The sequence below is a fragment of the Rhodamnia argentea genome, chromosome 3, assembly GCF_020921035.1.
Source record: "Rhodamnia argentea isolate NSW1041297 chromosome 3, ASM2092103v1, whole genome shotgun sequence".
In the NCBI taxonomy this organism is placed as follows: domain Eukaryota; kingdom Viridiplantae; phylum Streptophyta; class Magnoliopsida; order Myrtales; family Myrtaceae; genus Rhodamnia; species Rhodamnia argentea.
Genome location: NC_063152.1, coordinates 27889481 through 27909228, shown reverse-complemented (window position 1 = coordinate 27909228; position 19748 = coordinate 27889481). Strand labels below are relative to the sequence as shown.

General features: G+C 38.8%; 1 protein-coding gene across 1 annotated transcript; it reads left to right on the top strand.

Annotated features, from left to right (window-relative positions):
* The first annotated feature begins 10738 nt into the window (after positions 1-10738).
* On the top strand, positions 10739-13407 carry LOC115753591 (laccase-6). The gene is made up of 6 exons (XM_030692261.2): positions 10739-10900; positions 11033-11184; positions 11275-11519; positions 11669-11797; positions 12043-12984; positions 13121-13407. The coding sequence occupies exons 1-6, from the start codon at positions 10781-10783 to the stop codon at positions 13159-13161; spliced, it is 1629 nt and encodes a 542-aa protein (XP_030548121.1). The 5' UTR covers positions 10739-10780; the 3' UTR covers positions 13162-13407.
* The last annotated feature ends 6341 nt before the right edge of the window (positions 13408-19748 follow it).

Here is a 19748-nt window from a genome sequence, read left to right as displayed (position 1 = left end):
ATTATCAATCAAGAGAGAAGAATATGAATATATCAATCGAAATCACAAACGATGATTTTTGGAGATGTTAGAATCAATGGATTGATAACTTTTGTAATATGATGATATCTTTATTGTTATTTTTTATTGTTGTATTATTTTCTTACGAAATATAATTTGAAATATCTTTATACGGTGAAAATCATCTCAACAATTATACGTTGAGAAATCAAACATCTTTGTTCTCTTATGGTATCAAAGCATATTTTTGAAAGAAATCGATCCACAACCATGGCTTCCCCAAATGTCCATATCCCTCATCTTTGAAAATTAGCAATTTTGTGTCGCTAAACCTGACACAAACAAACTATTCCCGTTGGAGAATGCTTGTACTAATTGAAAGTTAGGATCTTGTGGGATTCATTGATGGGGAGTATTAGATGTCGAGTCCAACAATCACATCCTCTACTAGTGGAGAAAAATTAGAGGAAGTGACAAATCCAAAGTTTTTACTACAGAAGAGGTCGGATCGCCTTATGCGGGGATGGATTATTGCGACGCTCTCTGAAGAAGTTCTTGCTCAAGTAGTAGACTTGAAAACATGTGCTAAGGTGTGGTTAGCTTTACAAAACATTTTGCCTAGGTATGAGAGGCACGTGAAGTTTCAATTTCTCTACAAATCCAAACCATAAAGATAATTTTTCATCTCTTCACGAGTATCTTGGTACTTTTCAAAAATATTTTAATTAATTATCCGCTATCGGATGTCCTCTCGAGGATAAAAAGAAGGGTCTCTTTGTTTTGAATGGCTTAGGTGATCAATATGATTCATTCACAATCTCCATGTTAGAAACCTCCAATGCCAATATTCTCTGATTTGATTTCACAATTGCAAGCTTTGAGAGTTGGCTGACAAATAAAAGCTCTCTTATGCTTTGACGGCTTTCTTTGGTCGGAGAAGCAATTTTAAGAGCAATAAGGAGGGAAAACAATTCCAACAACTTAATTTTTCTTTGCATGGGAGGGGGTTTTCTCTCAACAGTCCAAGAATAAGAAATTCTCGGGCTGATTTTATGCATTCGCAAGGAAGCCACAATTCGATCAAAAAAAGATTGATAAGCTTGGGAAAGGAACAAGCAAAATCATATGTGCCAAAAGCATTTGCTACACTTATTGCTCAACAAAGTCGGGATTCAAAATGGTTCACTAATACTAGAGCTTCAAATCATATGACCGGAGATGAAGGTAACCTTTTCAACTTATGACCATATATGGGAAAAGATAGTGTTATGGTTGGAAATGGTGATTCACTTGATATTTCCATACTAGTGATGCTCAAATCAATTTGGGCCAAGTGAGTGTTGACTTAAAAAATGTTCTATTTGTTCATCATATGAAAAATAATCTATTATCAGTGAGCCATTTTATAACTGATATCCTCTAAATTTTGAGTTTTCTGACACTGATTTTGTGATAAAGGATATGATTTATGTACCTTAAAGGTGCCAAAAGAAGGACTATTCTCAAACTGGTTCGGGAAAGTTGATGAAAGGACCTGGCATAAAAGGTTGGGACGTCCACAATCGACGATTGCAAAATAAAGGCGATATTACCGTTACTACTTTGAATAAACCTACTATCATGTGAAGTAGTTGTCAAAGGAGGCGAGCATCTAAACTTCTTTTTTGGCCTTCCGAAACTAGTACTACTAAGTCTTTTGAAAAGATACATTGTAATTTGTGGGGAAATGTTCCGATAACCTCATTTCAAAGGTTTCAGTACTATGTTTGCTTTGTGGATGATCATACGCTATATACTTGGTTGTTTCCATTATGGCAACAATCTGATTTTTATGCATGTTTTCTCAAATTTGAGAAATATTTGGAAATGCGCTTTGAAGGGCTTATTAAAATCTTTCAATCCGAGCATATTTCTTGATCCACTTGCAAAAGAATGGGATTGTTAATTAACTTGCCCAAATTCTCCGGAACATAATGGAGTTGTCAAGTGAAAACATAGGCAAAATATGTGAAATTAGCTTGATGATGCTTATTGAAGCGAAATTCCTAAAAAGTACCCGGTCGAAAGCTTTCAAATGGCAATTTTTCTCTTGACTCAACTTCCTACAAGGGTGTTAAACATCACCTTATGAATTCTTATCTGGCAGAAAATCAGATTATAGTTTTATGAGAGTTTTTGGTTGTAGGTGATTTCCTTATCTTAGGGACTACACTAAGAATAAGTTTGATCCTCCGTTGTTACCATGTCTATTTCTCGGCTACAGTGATCGCCATAAGGAACATGATGTATCTATCCTCCGACTGGTCGAATTTACATCCGATGGCACATCGTCTTTGATGAGACCGTATTTCCCTATCTTGTGCTCATCTCATTATTTCAGGATCAAAGTGATAAAGTGGGGATATATGAATTTATAAGTTGGCCAAATGAAGACACTCTAACATCCGACTCAAAATTTTCACCTTTGTATTGCAATAAGGTGCGTTCTCTGCTAACTCGGATCAACCGTATGATGACTTATTGAATTCTGCAACTTGGGATAATTTTCATGAAGTCAATAGTGAATCACATGTTCGCCAAAATCATGTTGAAATTGGTGACTCATCTGGTGCTCCGCTTGATTCTCCATGCAATTTGGCAAATGAATATTCCTCCTTGGATGGTCTTCATAACTCTTCAGTAGCACATTCACTTACTCAAAATCATTCAATGGTTTCTCGAGCACGTGTTGTGATTGTGAAGCCTAATCCAAAATATGCCAATTTTCATATGATGGAGTTTATACCGAAGGAGCCGAACAATGTACACCCCGCTTTAAAGCATCCAAGGTGGTCGGCGGTAAAGAAAGAGGAACTCGAGGCATCACATCAGAATAAAACTTGGACTCTTGTTCCATGTCCTTCAAATAGTAATGTTGTGGGATGTAGATGGGTTTTAAGTCTAAGTTATAGGCCGATGGTACATTAGAATGATTAAAAGCAAGATTGGTTGCCAATGGATATATTCAAGTACCAAGAGTAGATTTCCTTGAGATATTCTCGCCGGTTGTTCGACCAGGAAGCATAAGAGCGGTCCTCACCATGCTGCTGTTAAAGGTTGGCCCATTAAAGAATTAGATATTAAAAATACCTTCTTATATGGATTTTCTTATTGTAGCTTGTTCATATGGAGCAATCGCCCGGTTTTGAGGACGAAAATCACTTGTCTCATGTTTGCAAACTGGAGAGAGCTTTGTATGGCCTCAGACAAGTACCAAGAGCATGGTTTGATCAATGTAGCTCAATTCTTTTGGCATGCGATTTTTTTTGCAGCATTTCGAATCCTTCATTATTTATTCAAAAATCGGATCGTGGCATTCCAACTTTATTTTCATACGCGGATGGGCATGATCATTACATGCGATGATCCAAAATTGCTTGATGGGTTCATCTCTAGTTGAGTAGCGAAATTGCAATGAATGAAATGAGGCCATCACCCTATTTTCTATGTGTGGAAGTTGAGATATTCTCAGTGGTCTTTATCTGTGCCAACAACAATATGCTTTATCAATTCTTAAATGTGCACAAATGGAGGGCTGTAAGTCGGTTTCCACACCTATGGCCACTAGCTCTCATTTTAGTGCGGATGCAACACTAATTCGAATTCTACACTGTAACGAAGTATCGTTGGAGCTCTTCAATATCTCACAATTACATAACCGAATATTTCATATGGAGTCAATTTTGTCTATCAATTCATGCATCAACCTAGTGTGGGCCATTTTCAAATTGAGCGCATTTTATTTATGTCAGCGGCACAACGGATCGAGGCATGTAAATCTTGAATGCTTTTTGTGATGCAAATTGGACAAGTTGTCCCTTGACTCGATGATCAACTATTGAAGTTTGTACTGTCTTAGGTAGCAACAGTTTCTCATGGAGTGCTAAGAAGCGATGAACAGTTGCTCGATCCAGTGTCGAGGTCTTCACAAAACCCTTGTCTAGGAGTACATTGGAAACTTATGTCGCAAATTGGGAATTTGGTATTCTTGCATTGCCAATTTGAGGGGGAGTATCAAGGTAGAAGAATTTGGATACATCAATCAAAATTACAAATGCTAGAATCAAGGGATTTATAACTTTTGTAATATGATGATCTCTTTATTATTATTCTTGGTGTTTTTTTTTTTTTTTGGTTCTATTGCTGCAGGTCCCACTTTCTTTGGTTTTCATCGTTCTCTCTTTCTCTTTCTTGCCGTAATTTTATTTCTCTCTTATAGCTCCCCCTTCCAAGCTTTTTTGTAAAAACATGGCATGGAGTTGAGGACGATGTAGAGTGCAAGAGTCCATGGGATTTAAGGTTGTGAGGTGGCCTCCAAGTGGAGGATTCTTGTCGAGATAGTTATTGTCGCACCTGAGATTCGCCTCCAAGACGACATTGCAGGTGCGGGAATCCAATACGTAGGTGTGAAAAGAAGTCTATTATACAAAATAGATATGCGAGAAAGAGGATTGCAACCAATGCGATGTCCACAAAAACTAAGACAAAAGATAATCTCCTCACTTTCATCTGCATGGGATTTAAGGTTAAAAGCATGTCTCTTGCGGGGTTCCATGTCAAGAATGTATGATGCTGGTCTGAACTGCCTACGTGGAATAACCCTACGTAGAAGACAATAAAGTAGGCCGTTGGTAAATTGAAAGCAAAAATGCACGGAAAAAAAGCTGCCTAAGTATGCCAACAATTCATTTAGAGAAAATGCTACCATAACTACCTCCGTAAAAGCACATGTCAGTCGAATGATGTTTTCTCGGTCTAATTGGTGGCTGAGCAACAATTGGAAGCCCTTTCCCTATTCAAAATCAACCCAATACAATATAGAGTAGGGGACCAACCATATTATGCACCGCCACTAATAGACTTTACCGGCGACTATCCGAAAACGCATATGATGACGTGCCCATTGATTTTTCACTTTCTCAAGAACTGAAAACAAAATGGTAAATAGTTTCAATTAACCTACTCAAATGAGACGAACACCGACATCTCTTTGAAAAAAAAAAAAACATTCATCCGGTGCTTGAATCGAACCATAATTAGACCATTAGTATAGGGAGATATCAAACGTGCATCTTGAAATCATTCTGCAATAGATTGTAAAAAAAAAAAAAAGATGTCAAACAAATTAGTCCGGGGAAATTTTCAATGATAAGAATAATCAAAATCCACTCAAAAAATCAAATGCATGCTCTATCCTAATAGGATCAAAGAAAACAATAAGTTTAATCGTTAGTGGGATGATTGTTGACACCTAATTTGCGACAACAATAAACCTCTTTTTTCACTTGGTGAAAGCAAAATAGAATCCCCACAAGGAGAAAAACTCAGGAATGCCAAAATTCCTCACTAGCGATCCTAAAAAGCATTAAGTTTAATCAGTTTCAACAGTAAACAAAGAATGAATTAATACCCACTTTTCCCAGACATAAAAGAAGAAGAGATGATAGAAGAATTTTTTTTTAAAAAAAGTACACCTTCATTCTTCATTGACCCCGATCCAATCACAAGGAAAAATTACCACATTACTCAACATTAACCAAAACTCCAAATTTAATCAATTTATCTAGCACCCACTACGAAATATGATGCAAAAACCATCTTAAACATCTAAGAAAAGAAAGTAAAAGGAGGGAGAAAGATGAAGATAAAAGAAAGTGGGAATCGCAAAAGAAGAAAACGAAAAAACAAATGGTGAAAGGTGGGACCCATAGTGAGTAAAATGATCACAACACATTGTTTGAGAGTTTTTCAGCCAAACGAAGAGCAAAAAAAGCGAAGTCCTATATTTAAATAGTGATAATCATCTCAATAATTGTACGTTGAGATCAAGAATCGAACATCTTTGTTCTTCTAAGATTCTTAACTTCAAAAGACACGACATAAATGATTATTCATATTCGGATTTGGAAGGAAGGATTGTACTCAAGCATTCCACATTATACTCTTATCGACCATCAAAGATACAGCATGACCGATAAACCAAGTTTGGGGCCAGCGGGAGGGAGAAATCTTGGTCGAAAAAGTTAACTTGAGTCCAAGAACTCGAGTGAGAAAAACGTTCAAATTTAAAGACAGAAAAATGAAAATCTTGTGTTAATCAATACGAAGGAGTTCACTTGCCTTAAATGTAGAACTATGGTCCAAATTAATCCAGATTCATGCAAGTGATTCACTACATAATTGTTTATTAAAGTTTTGTTAACAGACATTCTAATTTCCAATGAATTGAGTGTCGTAGCAATACTGATCATAAATGCGTTGAAAAGCAAATTATAAATTATACCGGGAAAAACGACAAAAGACTCGGAATCAATCAACCGTCCGCTGGCCAAGCGCTCATTTCTTCATCTCTCTCTCTCTCTCCCTCCCTCCAACCATAATCGGTTCGCTTTCCCCAAAGTCTCAGATCGGGCCCTGATCCCACATCGCCTGAGAAGGAGGAGGAGGAGGAGGAGGAAGATGCAGCAAGAGAACGGTTGCGGATTCATGTCGTGCGAGAAGCTGGACAGGATGGCCAATTGGGTGGGCACCAGCGTCGCCTCCGCCTTCTTCGCCTCCCTCGAGAGGTGCTCCTGCATCAACCTCAGCACCACCGATCTCGACGACGACGACGAGTCCAAGGACCACCGTCCTCTCATGCTTAACAAGCCCATCTCTCACGAGCCCCTTCCCACCGCCGGCAATTCCACCCCTATCCCCACCCCCACCCCCACCCCCTGCCTCACTAATTAGCTTTGGTTTCCCCTCCGATCCATTGTGTTTACATCCTCCGTTCAAAGGGTCGTTTCCTGTTGAATTCTGGTGAACAAATAAACGAGAAAGATGTAATTTTGCTTTGTCTGATGCTCGTCGTCAAGTGTTGTGTAGATAGAGAGCTGTGGCTTTCGGGCTGTCTAGCTAGATGTCCTTGCTGTGTTACGATTTTCCATTTTCAGACCGGAACTGGATGTTGCTGCTAGATTTCTGCCCCTAAATGAATGAAAGCTGAACCGTTTATATTCAGAATCATGACAATTGAGCTTAAATGCTCGCTAAATATTCTCAGATGGGTAGCCGTCTGCATTTGAATTTATTACTACGTGGGCTGGTTTTGGCATCCCATGCCGATGGACATCCTCGTAATCACGTGGTGAGATAAGAGTTGAGTTTCTCTGGGCGAAGACAATGACATTCTCATGGTTCTGATTCTAGCTGATCACAGCAATTATTTTCAGGCGTAGATTACAGACATTTTTGCTGTTTCAGGTTTTGAATTTTACTACAGCTGCTGAGTTTACGGCTATATCTCCACTAGCATATATCGCTTGCTGTGATGTTTTTGCTTTTGGCTCGTACATGTTACCTAGCAGTCTGCTGGGAAGCTGTATGCATTGAAGGTGTTATGTTAGGTCTATCTGTGAGGGAAAAAAAACAAAAGAGTTGATTGAGTTCATCAGTTATCAGTGGGATTCATTTGCCATTTTGGTAATAAATATACTGATTTCCAATATATGTCTAGGGACTTACTCTATTTGAATGGGCTAGAGTGTGGGCAGTATCTGTTTCTGCGAAACTATTTAGTAGGATTTTATGTGGTAAGACCATCTCCTATGTGATTTTGGTCATGATGATGATGTTCCACTGTCTATGTGATGGTCTGCTTCATTGAAATTCTTATGTGGAGTTTCATAAGTTCCAGTTTGGTTGAACTCATTTATATGTCTCGTCAGCGGTAACTGGTATGAGCCGACTCTTTTTTGTTTGCTAGGGAGTGTATCATGAAAGCAACATGTTCTTTAGCTGATTATGGTTGAGATTCTGTGTAGCCAAAGAAATATCCATTGTGGATCTTCCTGGTTGTAGACTTTTGTGCAATTGAACTATATGGAAGCAACTATATGTAGTTTAAGGCTTTAAGCTTGTTGTAGGTATATGTTGGCTAATTTGAACGAAGAAATATTAGGTGGATTTCTTCTATCAGCGAGATTCCCAGGATACGGAGAAAAGTGGTTTTACCCATTTATAAACAAACGTGTATTACCTAGTTTCTCTGAATCCAAGATGCATCTACTGGAAGCTCTTGGTAGACCCCCAATTCTCATTGAGAATTAACATGCTATTTTGTTGTCATTGTAATTTGTTGTTAGGTTATAAAAACTTTCACTGTAACATCAAACAGACGAAGCTTGTCAAGATACACAAGCATGTTGACCAGCTTTGTCAATTAGATTGACTCAAAAAAAATGCTTATGTACTCAACTTCCACTGTGTTGTACTTGTCTCTTGATGAATTTTTGTGTGGGTGCAGTATGGTGATATACCAGGTTTGTGCAATGATCTTTGTTATTTTCTTCTTGAGTTGTAGTTGCTATCTTATAGGTTCAGCCTGTATAGCTGTTCAGAATCCACATACCATTACGAATGATGGTCAGCATTTCTCTGAATATGTACATTAAGGAAACTCACAGGGGAAAAGAATATGGTCTGTGGCTTCCTTTTATTGGAATCCTCTTCCTTGTTATGCAAGGGATGTCTTGGCCTACCATGAATGGCAAATCTGGTTTTTCAATTGCTTCGCCATGCATGGTATTTCAGTCGTGTGGAATAATGATCAAGCTGCCATGCTTGTCATTATTCTCACCTGATTATGGCCTTAAGGTACTTTCATTCACAGTTTGAAGACGAAGTCTCGAATGCTTATTTTTCAAGTCAGTTGCACCATGTTACGTGTTATCCACAGAAAAATACAGCGTTAAGGATGAAGTAGGAGACAAAAGTGAAGTAAATATAAGCACTTTTAAATTAAAGAGAAGCTGTATGGGGGAGAGCAGAGGCTGGTGTTTGAATGTCTCTACGTACCATTTCTCCGAATCTTCATAATTTCCTAATTCCTCTGCCAACGATGTCAGTTAGCACACAAAATGGTGGGAAATGGGCTGGAAGATGAGTTATCTCCTTGGTCTCTCAAAAGAGTCCATTTTGGGGGTGTACACCTCCTGTAAAGTTACAGCTCAGGATGAATCCATTCAACATGATAGCAACCCTGTTTGTGTTTCTGTTTGGATTACTTAATAAAGACAATATTACATAAGGAATCTCAGCAAATGATGGCAAAGAGCAAGTCAGTCTTTCTCCTTCCTAAACAGCCTTTTTTTCTGAAGCTCACTAGCAAGACTTTGTTAGAGTCGAGCTTCTTTTGCTCCTAGGGTGTAAGTTTTTCGCCCTGTTTTGTTATGCTTATCTGTAGTTTGGACTGTAATTCCTGCTAAGCACAGGAACTTGCCCTTTATCACTTCAAGAATACTAACAGTCGTGCATTATTTGATTTTGATTAAAACCCTCTACTTTGGATGTAAGATGTGAAAATTGTCATGCATAATCTTGACTCTTGGGGGGGGTTGCTGGGAAATAGAATAACTTATGGCGCTGCAGGTAGCTCCAATTTGTTCAGGTCAGTCCTGCAGGTCACGCAGTTTATTCAGACAATAAGTCAAAGAAGGCTCTTATAGGGAGGGTCCATTTGCCCTGAATTCTGAGAAGAGTACTTGACATATTTCAAAGAGTTAGTTATGGTGTAGTACTCAAACAAAGTTTTCAAAAAGAATAAGGTCAACAATGGAGAGTGTTTTGTCATTGCCTGTCACGCTTGAGCATTTGAATAGTCGAGACAGTCGACAAGAACAAGAAGTATTCATATGATGTTGCATATAATGCATATCTGTGCATGCAATGCATGCACATAAAAGATGCGGGCTATTCTGATCTGGGATTTGGATGTTGACGTATAAGTTAGAGGATGTGAAACAAACAAAAATATGTATAGTGCAAAAAGGTGCCGCTCAGACTTAGAATCTTCAACCTTTTTGCTTCGTTGTCTTAGACTAGTGTTTGTTTTGGATTGTTTTATATTACAACTGCCACATTAACTAATTCCTAGGATATATATCCAGATTATAGGAGGGATACCAAGAAGGATGATACTTCCATGGTTTAATAGGTCTTATATGCAGCTACCTACTTTCATACTTCATCATGATAAGATGATTGACTAAACATGGGAAAGGCTAGGGACAGAGATATCAAAGAAAATTTACGGAAGTACAGCATGTAATGATAGCGCTTCAAGGCCTAACTATGCTGGTAGAAACACAAATATAGGATATGACTGCCAGGAGGAGGAGGTCATGAAACGAAGCATGAAGGTAAGAGAAAGAGTTCCCCACAGAGAATTTGTCTCAGCACGTAGTATTTATCTCTGTCTTTTGAAGGATTTCAAATTTTCTTTCCCCTCACCTATCCTCCTTGCACATGGCGTATTATGAAATGACAATACACTTGAACTTTCAAGAGAAGCAAATACCAATGTGATCGTGCTTAAACATAGCTCCCCCAAAGCTTGTACACTGAGAAAGACGATATAAGAAGTGAATGCAGCGGCTAATTGTCCTGCTGTGGTTTTGACACGGTACAACGGAGCAGGTACCCCAACTGTTTCAGCTTTAATAGTAAAGAACCACAGAGATAGAAGTAGCTGAATTAAATTCTTTGGCAGATTGGTCAGCTCTTCAAATAATCACTCCCCCATCGCCTTATTTCGTTGAGTTCATCACGAAGGAATCATGAAAGATGACGACCACAATAAAGAGTCACTATCTTTTTTCTTTATCTCGAATTTTTTAAATATGATTAGATAGGTTCGTTCTCTATTAAATGACCCTGCCCTATAAGCCTCATCATCCTCAATCTCCTGTTCTAACCCTTGATGGAGAAGCTAACCATGGGGCTCGTGCTCTCCATTACCGCATTAATATCTTGTTTCAGCCCTCTGCATGTTCTTGCACAGTGGCCTGGAGGAAGATCGACCAGGTTCTATGACTTCAAGGTCTTGCTGATTTGCATCTGTCAGATGTCTATTTATTTACCTGATTTGCTCGTACTCTCTATGTTCTAGTTCTCATTGTTCCATGCTTGACACTAGTATCTAACAATTGTGTATGTAACTCCAAATGAATAGGTGCAAACCACAAGGATTACCAAGCTATGCAACACCAAGGACATAGTAACAGTCAATGGAATGTATCCAGGACCGGTTGTTTATGCCCAAGAAGATGATAGAGTGATCGTCAAAGTTACAAATGAGAGTCCATACAATGTCACAATTCACTGGTAAGGAAAATGTGGAAATCCTTTTTGTACATGGCAGAGGACAAGAATTTGCTAATTTGAGTATTCTTCTGTTGTGTCGGCTGATTGAAGGCATGGCATCCGGCAGATGCTATCCTGCTGGTCTGATGGACCCTCGTACATCACCCAGTGTCCTATTCAAGCTGGACAGAGTTTTACGTATGAGTTCACATTGGTAAAGCAGAAAGGCACCCTTTTCTGGCATGCCCATGTCTCTTGGCTTCGAGCCACTGTCCATGGTGCTATAGTCATGTATCCAAAGACAGGGGTCCCTTATCCCTTTACATATCCTTATGAAGAGCACATCATTATTCTAGGTAAATAATTTTTGCCTGCTAGTTTTTTAACCATGTTTCTGAACAAAATTCATCCAACTTTAAATCTGGTATACTGCACTGACAGTTGCATAGTTATGCATGAAAATTCAATTATTCAATATCTCTCAACCACAATCTCCACATTACAGGAGAATATTGGCTCAAGGATGTAGTACAACTTGAGAAAGCTGTTTTAGCTAGCGGAGGAGGTCCTCCACCAGCTGATGCATTTACGATCAACGGCCATCCTGGCCCTAACTACAATTGCTCAAACAATGGTACTTCTCAGCAAAACTCTGACCTCAAATAATTATGACCCTTAGAGTTCTCCATCTATTTGATAAGCCTTCTCGCTAGATATCGATTAGGAATTTACTGCCAGTTACAGCATTCTGCGACTGATGGAAAATTTAAAACAGTAGGTCCTAAGTAGTCTCCAGTGTGAGTGACAACCTGCACATAATCTTGTGTTTGCATGGACTCACCACTAGTTTCCTGTTATACATATTGCCAAAAATTGCAGATGTATACGAGATTGACGTGGTCCCAGGAAAGACCTACCTGCTGAGGCTGATAAACGCAGGTCTGAACACCGAAAACTTCTTTTCCATTGCAAATCACAGGATGACCGTTGTTGAAGCTGATGGAGAGTACACGAAGCCATTCACAACCGATCGGGTGATGCTTGGCCCAGGCCAGACGATGAATGTCCTGGTCACAGCCGATCAGCCCATCGGAAAATATTCTATGGCCATGGGTCCTTACATGTCAGCCCAGGGTGTACCCTTTCAAAACATATCGGCCATAGCATACTTCCAATACCTTGGTGCTTTGCCCACTTCCCTGTCTTTGCCTGCTAGACTACCCACTTTTAATGATAATCTTGCAGTTAAGACTGTTATGGATGGGCTTAGGAGTCTGAATTCTGGTAATGTTCCAAAGGAGATAGATCAGAATCTCTTTTACACTATAGGACTAAATGTTCAACAATGCCATTCCCCAACGCCACAGCAAAATTGCCAGGGCTTGAACAATGGGACGATGGCTGCGTCTATGAACAATATAAGCTTTGTCAAACCCAAGATATCTCTTCTCGAAGCTTATTACAATAGAATTAACGGCCAGTTCACTGAGGATTTTCCTGGTGTGCCTCTGAAGTTCTATGACTTTGTCAATGGGGCGCCTAATAACATTCCTAACAACACCCAATCGATGATCGGAACTAGAACCTTTGTCCTTGAATATGGAACTAGGGTGCAACTCATATTACAGAACACAGGGACGGTCACTACGGAAAACCACCCAATTCACCTTCATGGATATAGCTTCTATGTAGTTGGATATGGCTCCGGCAACTATAATCCCCAAACCACACAATTCAACTTGGTGGATCCGCCTTACTTGAACGTAATTGGAGTTCCCGTGGGCGGATGGGCTGCAATTCGATTTGTCGCAGACAATCCAGGTGAGCCGATCCTCCTTGTCTTTGTAATTGTGTCGCCTATGTGATTGGAACGAGGCTTGTAATTGATTGCTAGCGCGTTCCGTTCATTTCTTTTGGAGATGCACAGCATAAATCGAGTTTAATTAATGATATGCAGGAGTTTGGTTCATGCATTGTCACATCGATATACACATGTAATGGGGATTAGGATCAGTGTTTATAGTGAAGAACGGCAAAGGGGAGCTCGAGACCCTTCCTCATCCGCCGGCAGACCTGCCCCGGTGCTAGAGCTTTTGCTTTTGTGCTTAACTGTGCTGTTTCCGCTCAATAATTCTTTGGCATCAAGTGTGTGATACGCTGGATTTGTTCTCCTCGTTCAGTGAATGAAATGGCAGTGCAAAGAATCGATGTTCAGGAATAACATGAGGATGCTCGTTCCGTTAATCATTTCCTCGTTCCTAGCTAATGCGATGTTTCATGTCCAATGTCGGCATATGCGACTCCTGACCGGCAACGAAGGACGATCTCGACCAAATAATATACATTTCATGTAGTTTACATTTCTAATTCGGTCGGCATCCTATGCTAAATGAGGACAATTAAGCATATCACGCCATGCACGAGAAGCAAAAAACTACACAATCCAGCTGACAATTGCAACCCCCACATACCTAACCAAGCCATTCATGATGTCAAAGCTAAAATAGCATCTATTAGTATCACTTCCAATACCACTTGCATTTTTAAATATTATCTCATCAAATAATTGTCCTCATGAAGAGTGACCTTATTTATTTCTTTATCATTAATGTCGAACTCTATTCAGTGAAGTCACTGAAAGTCTCCTGCAGCTTTGTCTCCAATTAGGTTTATGGTGCTGTTGGTGCTTATGGTACTTTTAGTTTGCCCAATATGATCGTTTCGAGGAATTTTTTTTTTTTTCAGTTGATTCGAAGTGCGGTGGCCCATTAAATGTTGTGATGGAAACTATCATGAAGAAGCACTTCGAGATCTTGGACAAGAAAAAAAAAGTGACATTTGGGATCATATTGGACATGTATAATAAACGGGACTATGATCATTTCTCGAGAGATGAAGTTGACCTATTAGGCTGGATTAGATATCTATACATCCTCTCAGAAATTCGCCGATGTACTCGGACCGGAGGAATCCAGATAATTAAGTCCGAATAAAACCATAAATATGTATGCTTGCCCTCAGAGTAGGACAAATTTTTGTCTAATCTAAAGTGAGAACATTATTGAAAAGATTGGGAAATCCAAGCAGGTAGAGGAAGGTGCTGTAGTCACTGTTAATGAACCTAGCCCTGCCGTTATCAGGTTGTTGCATGATGCTTTGCCCTTAATAACGTCTGTGTGCGTGATAGAGAGAGACAGGGCAGGAAAGATATCTCGTATGACTCAGATATCTGTCCTGTCCTAGAAAGTGGTTTGATAGATGAGAATAGTCCGACATAATCTTAGGGGGAGCTGATATAGAGAGATCGATATTAACTCACAATTACCTCGGGAAAATTATCAAAAAAGTCCTAAACATTTCGCACTTTTGCCAATTCAGTCATATACCTTTCAAGTTTGTTGATTCAATCCTAAACCATTTCACCTTTTGCCGATTCAATCCTATTGACTGGAAATCGCTAATATAGCACCGCCGGCATTGATGTGAACAAATTATAATATTTTTTTTTTAAAATTGATTTTTTTTTTTTTTCTGATTTAGGGTTTAAGGCAGGTGGCCCTTGCTAGTTTAGGGCGAGCGCAACGACGCTCTCGTGCGAAGCCCTTGTGGCTATGAACGAGGGCGTTGCGGCCCTCGCCATGGCCAAATCTGGCTAGAGAGGGGGGCTTCGTGGCCTTTGCCTAGGGGCGGGGTCGTGGGCTCTTGCCGATCCTTCGTTGGCCTTGGGCAAGGCCGATGACCCCTGCTGGCCCTAAACCGGTGAGGCCGCCGGCATTCAAATCCTGAATTAGAGAAAAAACGAACAAAACGAAAAAATTGAAATTATTTTTAAAAATGTTAAAAAAATTTATAGTTTATCCATGTCGGTGCTGCCGACACCACATTGATCGACCGGCATTCACGTTAGCGATTTCCGGCCTATAGGACTGAATTGGCAAAAATATGAAAGGTTTAGGGCTTTTTTGACAATCTTCCCTAGTTAGCTCAGACGGGTTTTGTGTTGGGTTCCGTGAAAGAAGCTCAAGCCAGTGCATCGAACTCTAATTCTGCGCATTGCGCCGGTCATCTATCTTAGTTTCCATATAAAAAAGCTTGGCTTTGATTGAATGAGTCTAACTAAGCTCCACCGAATGCGAAGATCCTCTTTAGACCAGTCCTAGTTAGGATACAAAATTGCTTGATTGAAGAGATCGCGGGGGGGGGGTGTGGGGACGGCGTGAATGACTTGGGACCATCAGTTAGGTGCATTGTAAGGCGGGTTAAAGAAGTTGAAAATCGAATAAGGGAGTTCACCAGAGTTCATCAGCTGCGAGGTTGTAGGTAGCAGTATATAAAGTACTTGATTAGCTAATCGTAAGGGAAGGCCCACCAGCAAGAACATCAGCTGATGATGAAATTGAAGGGTCCTTTGAAAGGTGGTTACAATCTTGTGGTGCCAAAACGGCAGTATACGTGTGGTGGAAGAAGGTCAAACCCTTGAAGATGAAGTTAAAATGGTGAATCTCGCAAAAAGACGGCACCATATATATACACATACCTGCAAAAAAAAAAATCTTCTGAAAAGGCACTCACATCTTATAAATTAAGCTGATCGCATAATCCAGTCGCAGTGAAGCGGCACCGCACGATGCACCTCGAGGCGATTGAAGATCATGGAATGAAGTGAGAGAGAGAGAGAGAGAGCCAGCGAGAGAGGGAGAGTGCTCTCATGGTCAATGGTATGTTATTGCTTTAAAGCAGACATAAAGCTCCAAATATAAAAATACAAGGTGGCTAGAGCTAAGTACCTCAGGGCATGAGGGCAAAGTACAGACATCTATGTGCAGTACAATTCACGAAAAGTAGCTGGTGAAACGAACCGCATAAGCAATATGCATGTCCAAGAATTGACCGCCAGGGCTTTGAACAAGCTAGGCTCGAGACTTCAGCTAACAGCCAAACTCATCATCCACCTGCAGACTCCTTTACTTAGTTTAAAACAAAGGGAGTGATGCCGAGAAGCCGGCTTGCCATACTATACTTTCAACTATCCCATTTTGCGCAAAACACACAAGGGAAAATTAGGCTGTTGCAACCACCTCTCAAACGTTCTACTTTCTTCTTCCAAGCTTGGCAGATGAGAGAACCATGCGCGTATATAAACGCAGAAGAGGCCCCCGTCTACGTCTTCCTCTGTCCATCAAAATCACTCCGTTCTCGTCATCAGCACTCTGATACCTTCTTGGTTTTGCTTTCTATGGTGGTGCTGTTGTGCTCCTTCCGGTGGAAGGCCTCTTGCTCAAATGAGTATTCCATTTTACGACAACATGGTGCTGGTTTCCAACGTTGTTGAGAGTGAAAAAATGGGATGCTCATTAGGGCAAGATGCTTTGCATGGGAGGCCTCGCTTTCCAGGATTTGAGGAGGTGATCTGCCCTTGAACTTCCAAGCATTGTGTGCTCGGATAAGTGTTGATCATTTTCTTCAGCTATACAGATAAGTTTCGCCATTAAGATTAGTTTCACTTGATTTTTATTCAAATAAACTTGACTTTTCAGTGAATACCTGTAGCGATTCCCCTTACGAATGCGATAAATCGAGTTAAATGCTGCATGATCGAGACCCAGATGAGTTGGGAAATTGTACTCGAACGTACTAGTTTCAATGACAGAACTGTGAAATGATAGGATCTTCTCTCAGGACCAGTCTTAAGGTTCATGGGTGCAGGCCATTTGATACGTGCTCTTTCTTAGCTAGTGATTATAGCTTTAGCCAAAATCATTGAGGCTTGGACTTCGGATCCTTCGATCTAGCATTAGTCTCGCTAATGAATGCTACCATTGAAATCTCTTTGGCTTTGTTGGCTTCTACAATCAGATGCGACTTGCGAAATTGGTAGTTCAATCGATCATGGACACAGCACCGTTGCTAATCGATATGTGTTTCCTTGATTAGTTCTTAATTCTGGTTTCCATCTAGGCTTTTTTACGTTCATAGTGTTGTTTCATGGGATTTGTAGACTACTAGTTTTAGTTGCTCATAATGATTTTTCGTAGACGTTCAAACGAAGTTGTCTCTTATCTACATGGAACACTTTGTTGGCGAATTCGCCATTATCCGTCTCTCTTGCCAAATTTACAAGCATCTTCTCCATTAAAGCCTATTTAGTCTCTGTAGAAACCGGACCGCGATGTTACGGAAAAAAAAAAATTCGGGACGGTGATCTCTGAAAGAGTTGATAAGTGTCAAAAAATTATTGGTCAAAAAAATTATTGATCACCTGATTTCTTGATAACTTATTTGTATTTATCTTTCTTACTAACGCCTTAAATTTTTCAACTCCTATTTATTTGAGCATCTTACCAACTTTTTTCTTAACAATTGAGTTACGAACTATTTTTGGTTACGAACTCGATTTCAATTACTTACCATTATTTATTTCATTTTTCTTCAAGTATGAACTTTTTCATTTTGGTCTCTCTTACAAATGCTTTGAATTTATCAACTCTTACATGAGTTTACCAACATTGAGTTACGTGGCTTACCATATTGATTACCTACCTTTCTTAATTATGCCATAAATTTGACAATTCCTTTTGGAAGGAACCGACTAACATCAGGGGGTATTTTTTCTCTTGTCAGCAAAGGAATTTTTCTTTGTAGCATTTCCAAGAAAGTTGACAAACTTGGGGGGCGGGGGGGGGGTGTGTAATTCCTTCCCAATTTTATTACCAATTAAGCCCAAAGAAGAATTTGTTAAATTGAAAATAGCCAAATAAACGTGGGTAACTAACTCAAATGAGAGTTGGTAACTCAAAACTAATAATTTTTTAATCGGGAAAAAGTTGGTAAAACACGTAAATTAAATTAGTAAGTTCATATAAAGCTTGGTAGATTTAAGGCGTAACTGAAAAAGGTAAATGAAAGTTGGTAATTAGAAGAATAATAAACTAGGTACGTAACAACAATGAGATTTTTAACCCAAAACCAATTAGTAACTTGAAGGGAGAAAAGTTGGCAAGTCATTCTAAATAAGGTTGGTAATTTACAAAAAAAAAATGTTGGTTATATTTTAGACACTGATAAGAAATGCCATGTTTGCAAGCCCCACGAAAATTTGACAAACAAAAAGAACGCAATAAATGTCGGTAAGCGAGTCAAATAACAGTCGGTAATCTAATATTAAGTGGCAATTCAATGAGAAAAGTCGATGAGTCACATTGGTTTACATTGGTAACATTTTAAAAGAGTGGGTAAATGTAAGAGGTAACTGATAAAGTTAAATATAAAAATTGGTAACTCCATTGAAAAGTTGGTACATTAAGATAAAAACTAAATGTTTGCAAGTAACTCAAAAGAGAATTGGTAACTGCAAATTAGTTGGTAATTTAATTTACCAAAGTGAGTAAATCACCCTAATTTACATTGATATTTCCCGATGAGAGATAACTAATTCGAAGCATTGGTTAGTTTGTTGACACCCAAAATTTTCCATTATATCCATCATCCATTTATCATTCTCATAAATCTAAGGGATTGGGCTCACCAGTAACAACCGTATTTAAACCCTGTTAAAAAAAAATAATCAGTATACATGACCCTACATCCATTTTTCACTACATTCCTTCTGCATATTAAAAAATGTACTTATATTTAGGCTCTGTTTATTTTGTAAAAAAAAAATTAGGAAAATATTTTCCTAAAAAGATCACGTGTATCACTTAAAAATAAGGATTAATACCACGAAAAACATCAAACCCGTACACTTGTGATAAATTTACCCCAAATTATTTTTTTAACTACAAAAAATCTCAAACTGGTATATCTATGATAAATTTATTCAAAACTATTTTTTTTACCACAAAAAATCCTAAACTAGTACACATATGACAAATTTACCCCAAACTGGTATACTTGTGATAAATTTACCTTCTGTTAGTTTCCATTAAATTTTATTGTCAAAATACTGAGTTCGATGACATGCGACAGTTGACGGATGTACCCATTTAGGGTTTTTACCATTTGTTTATCACATGTGTATTAATTTCGAGTTTTTCGAGGTATTAAATCAATTTAACGAAAATTAACGGATGTAAATTTATCACAAGTGTACTAGTTTGGAGTAAATTTGTTACATGGATACCGATTTAGGGTATTAGTGGTCAAAAAAATAGTTTGAGGTAAATTTGTCACAAGTGTATCTGTTTGGGGTTTTTCATGGAATTACCCTTAAAATAATTAACCAATGAAAAATATATGTATTGTCAATAATATTTTTTGTCTAAACATTTTCACAGGTGATGGAAATATTTTTTATTCAATTATATTTTTAAGTTATATAAACGGTTATTTGTAAAAAAATATTTTCAAATTATTCATTTTTCACGAAACAAACGGAGCATCAGTGGTAAATGACATTTTCGAGAGTAGTCTAATTCATGCTTAATAATAAGGCAGTGTAATATTCTTTACCCGACTTGTGTTTTCCTCCACTTTATTGCTTTATTATTATCATGGGTTATTCATGATGATATCATATTACATATAATCTATTGTGTCTAGATTCAATCATATGTGTGGATAATGCATGACCACTTAGATGTTCG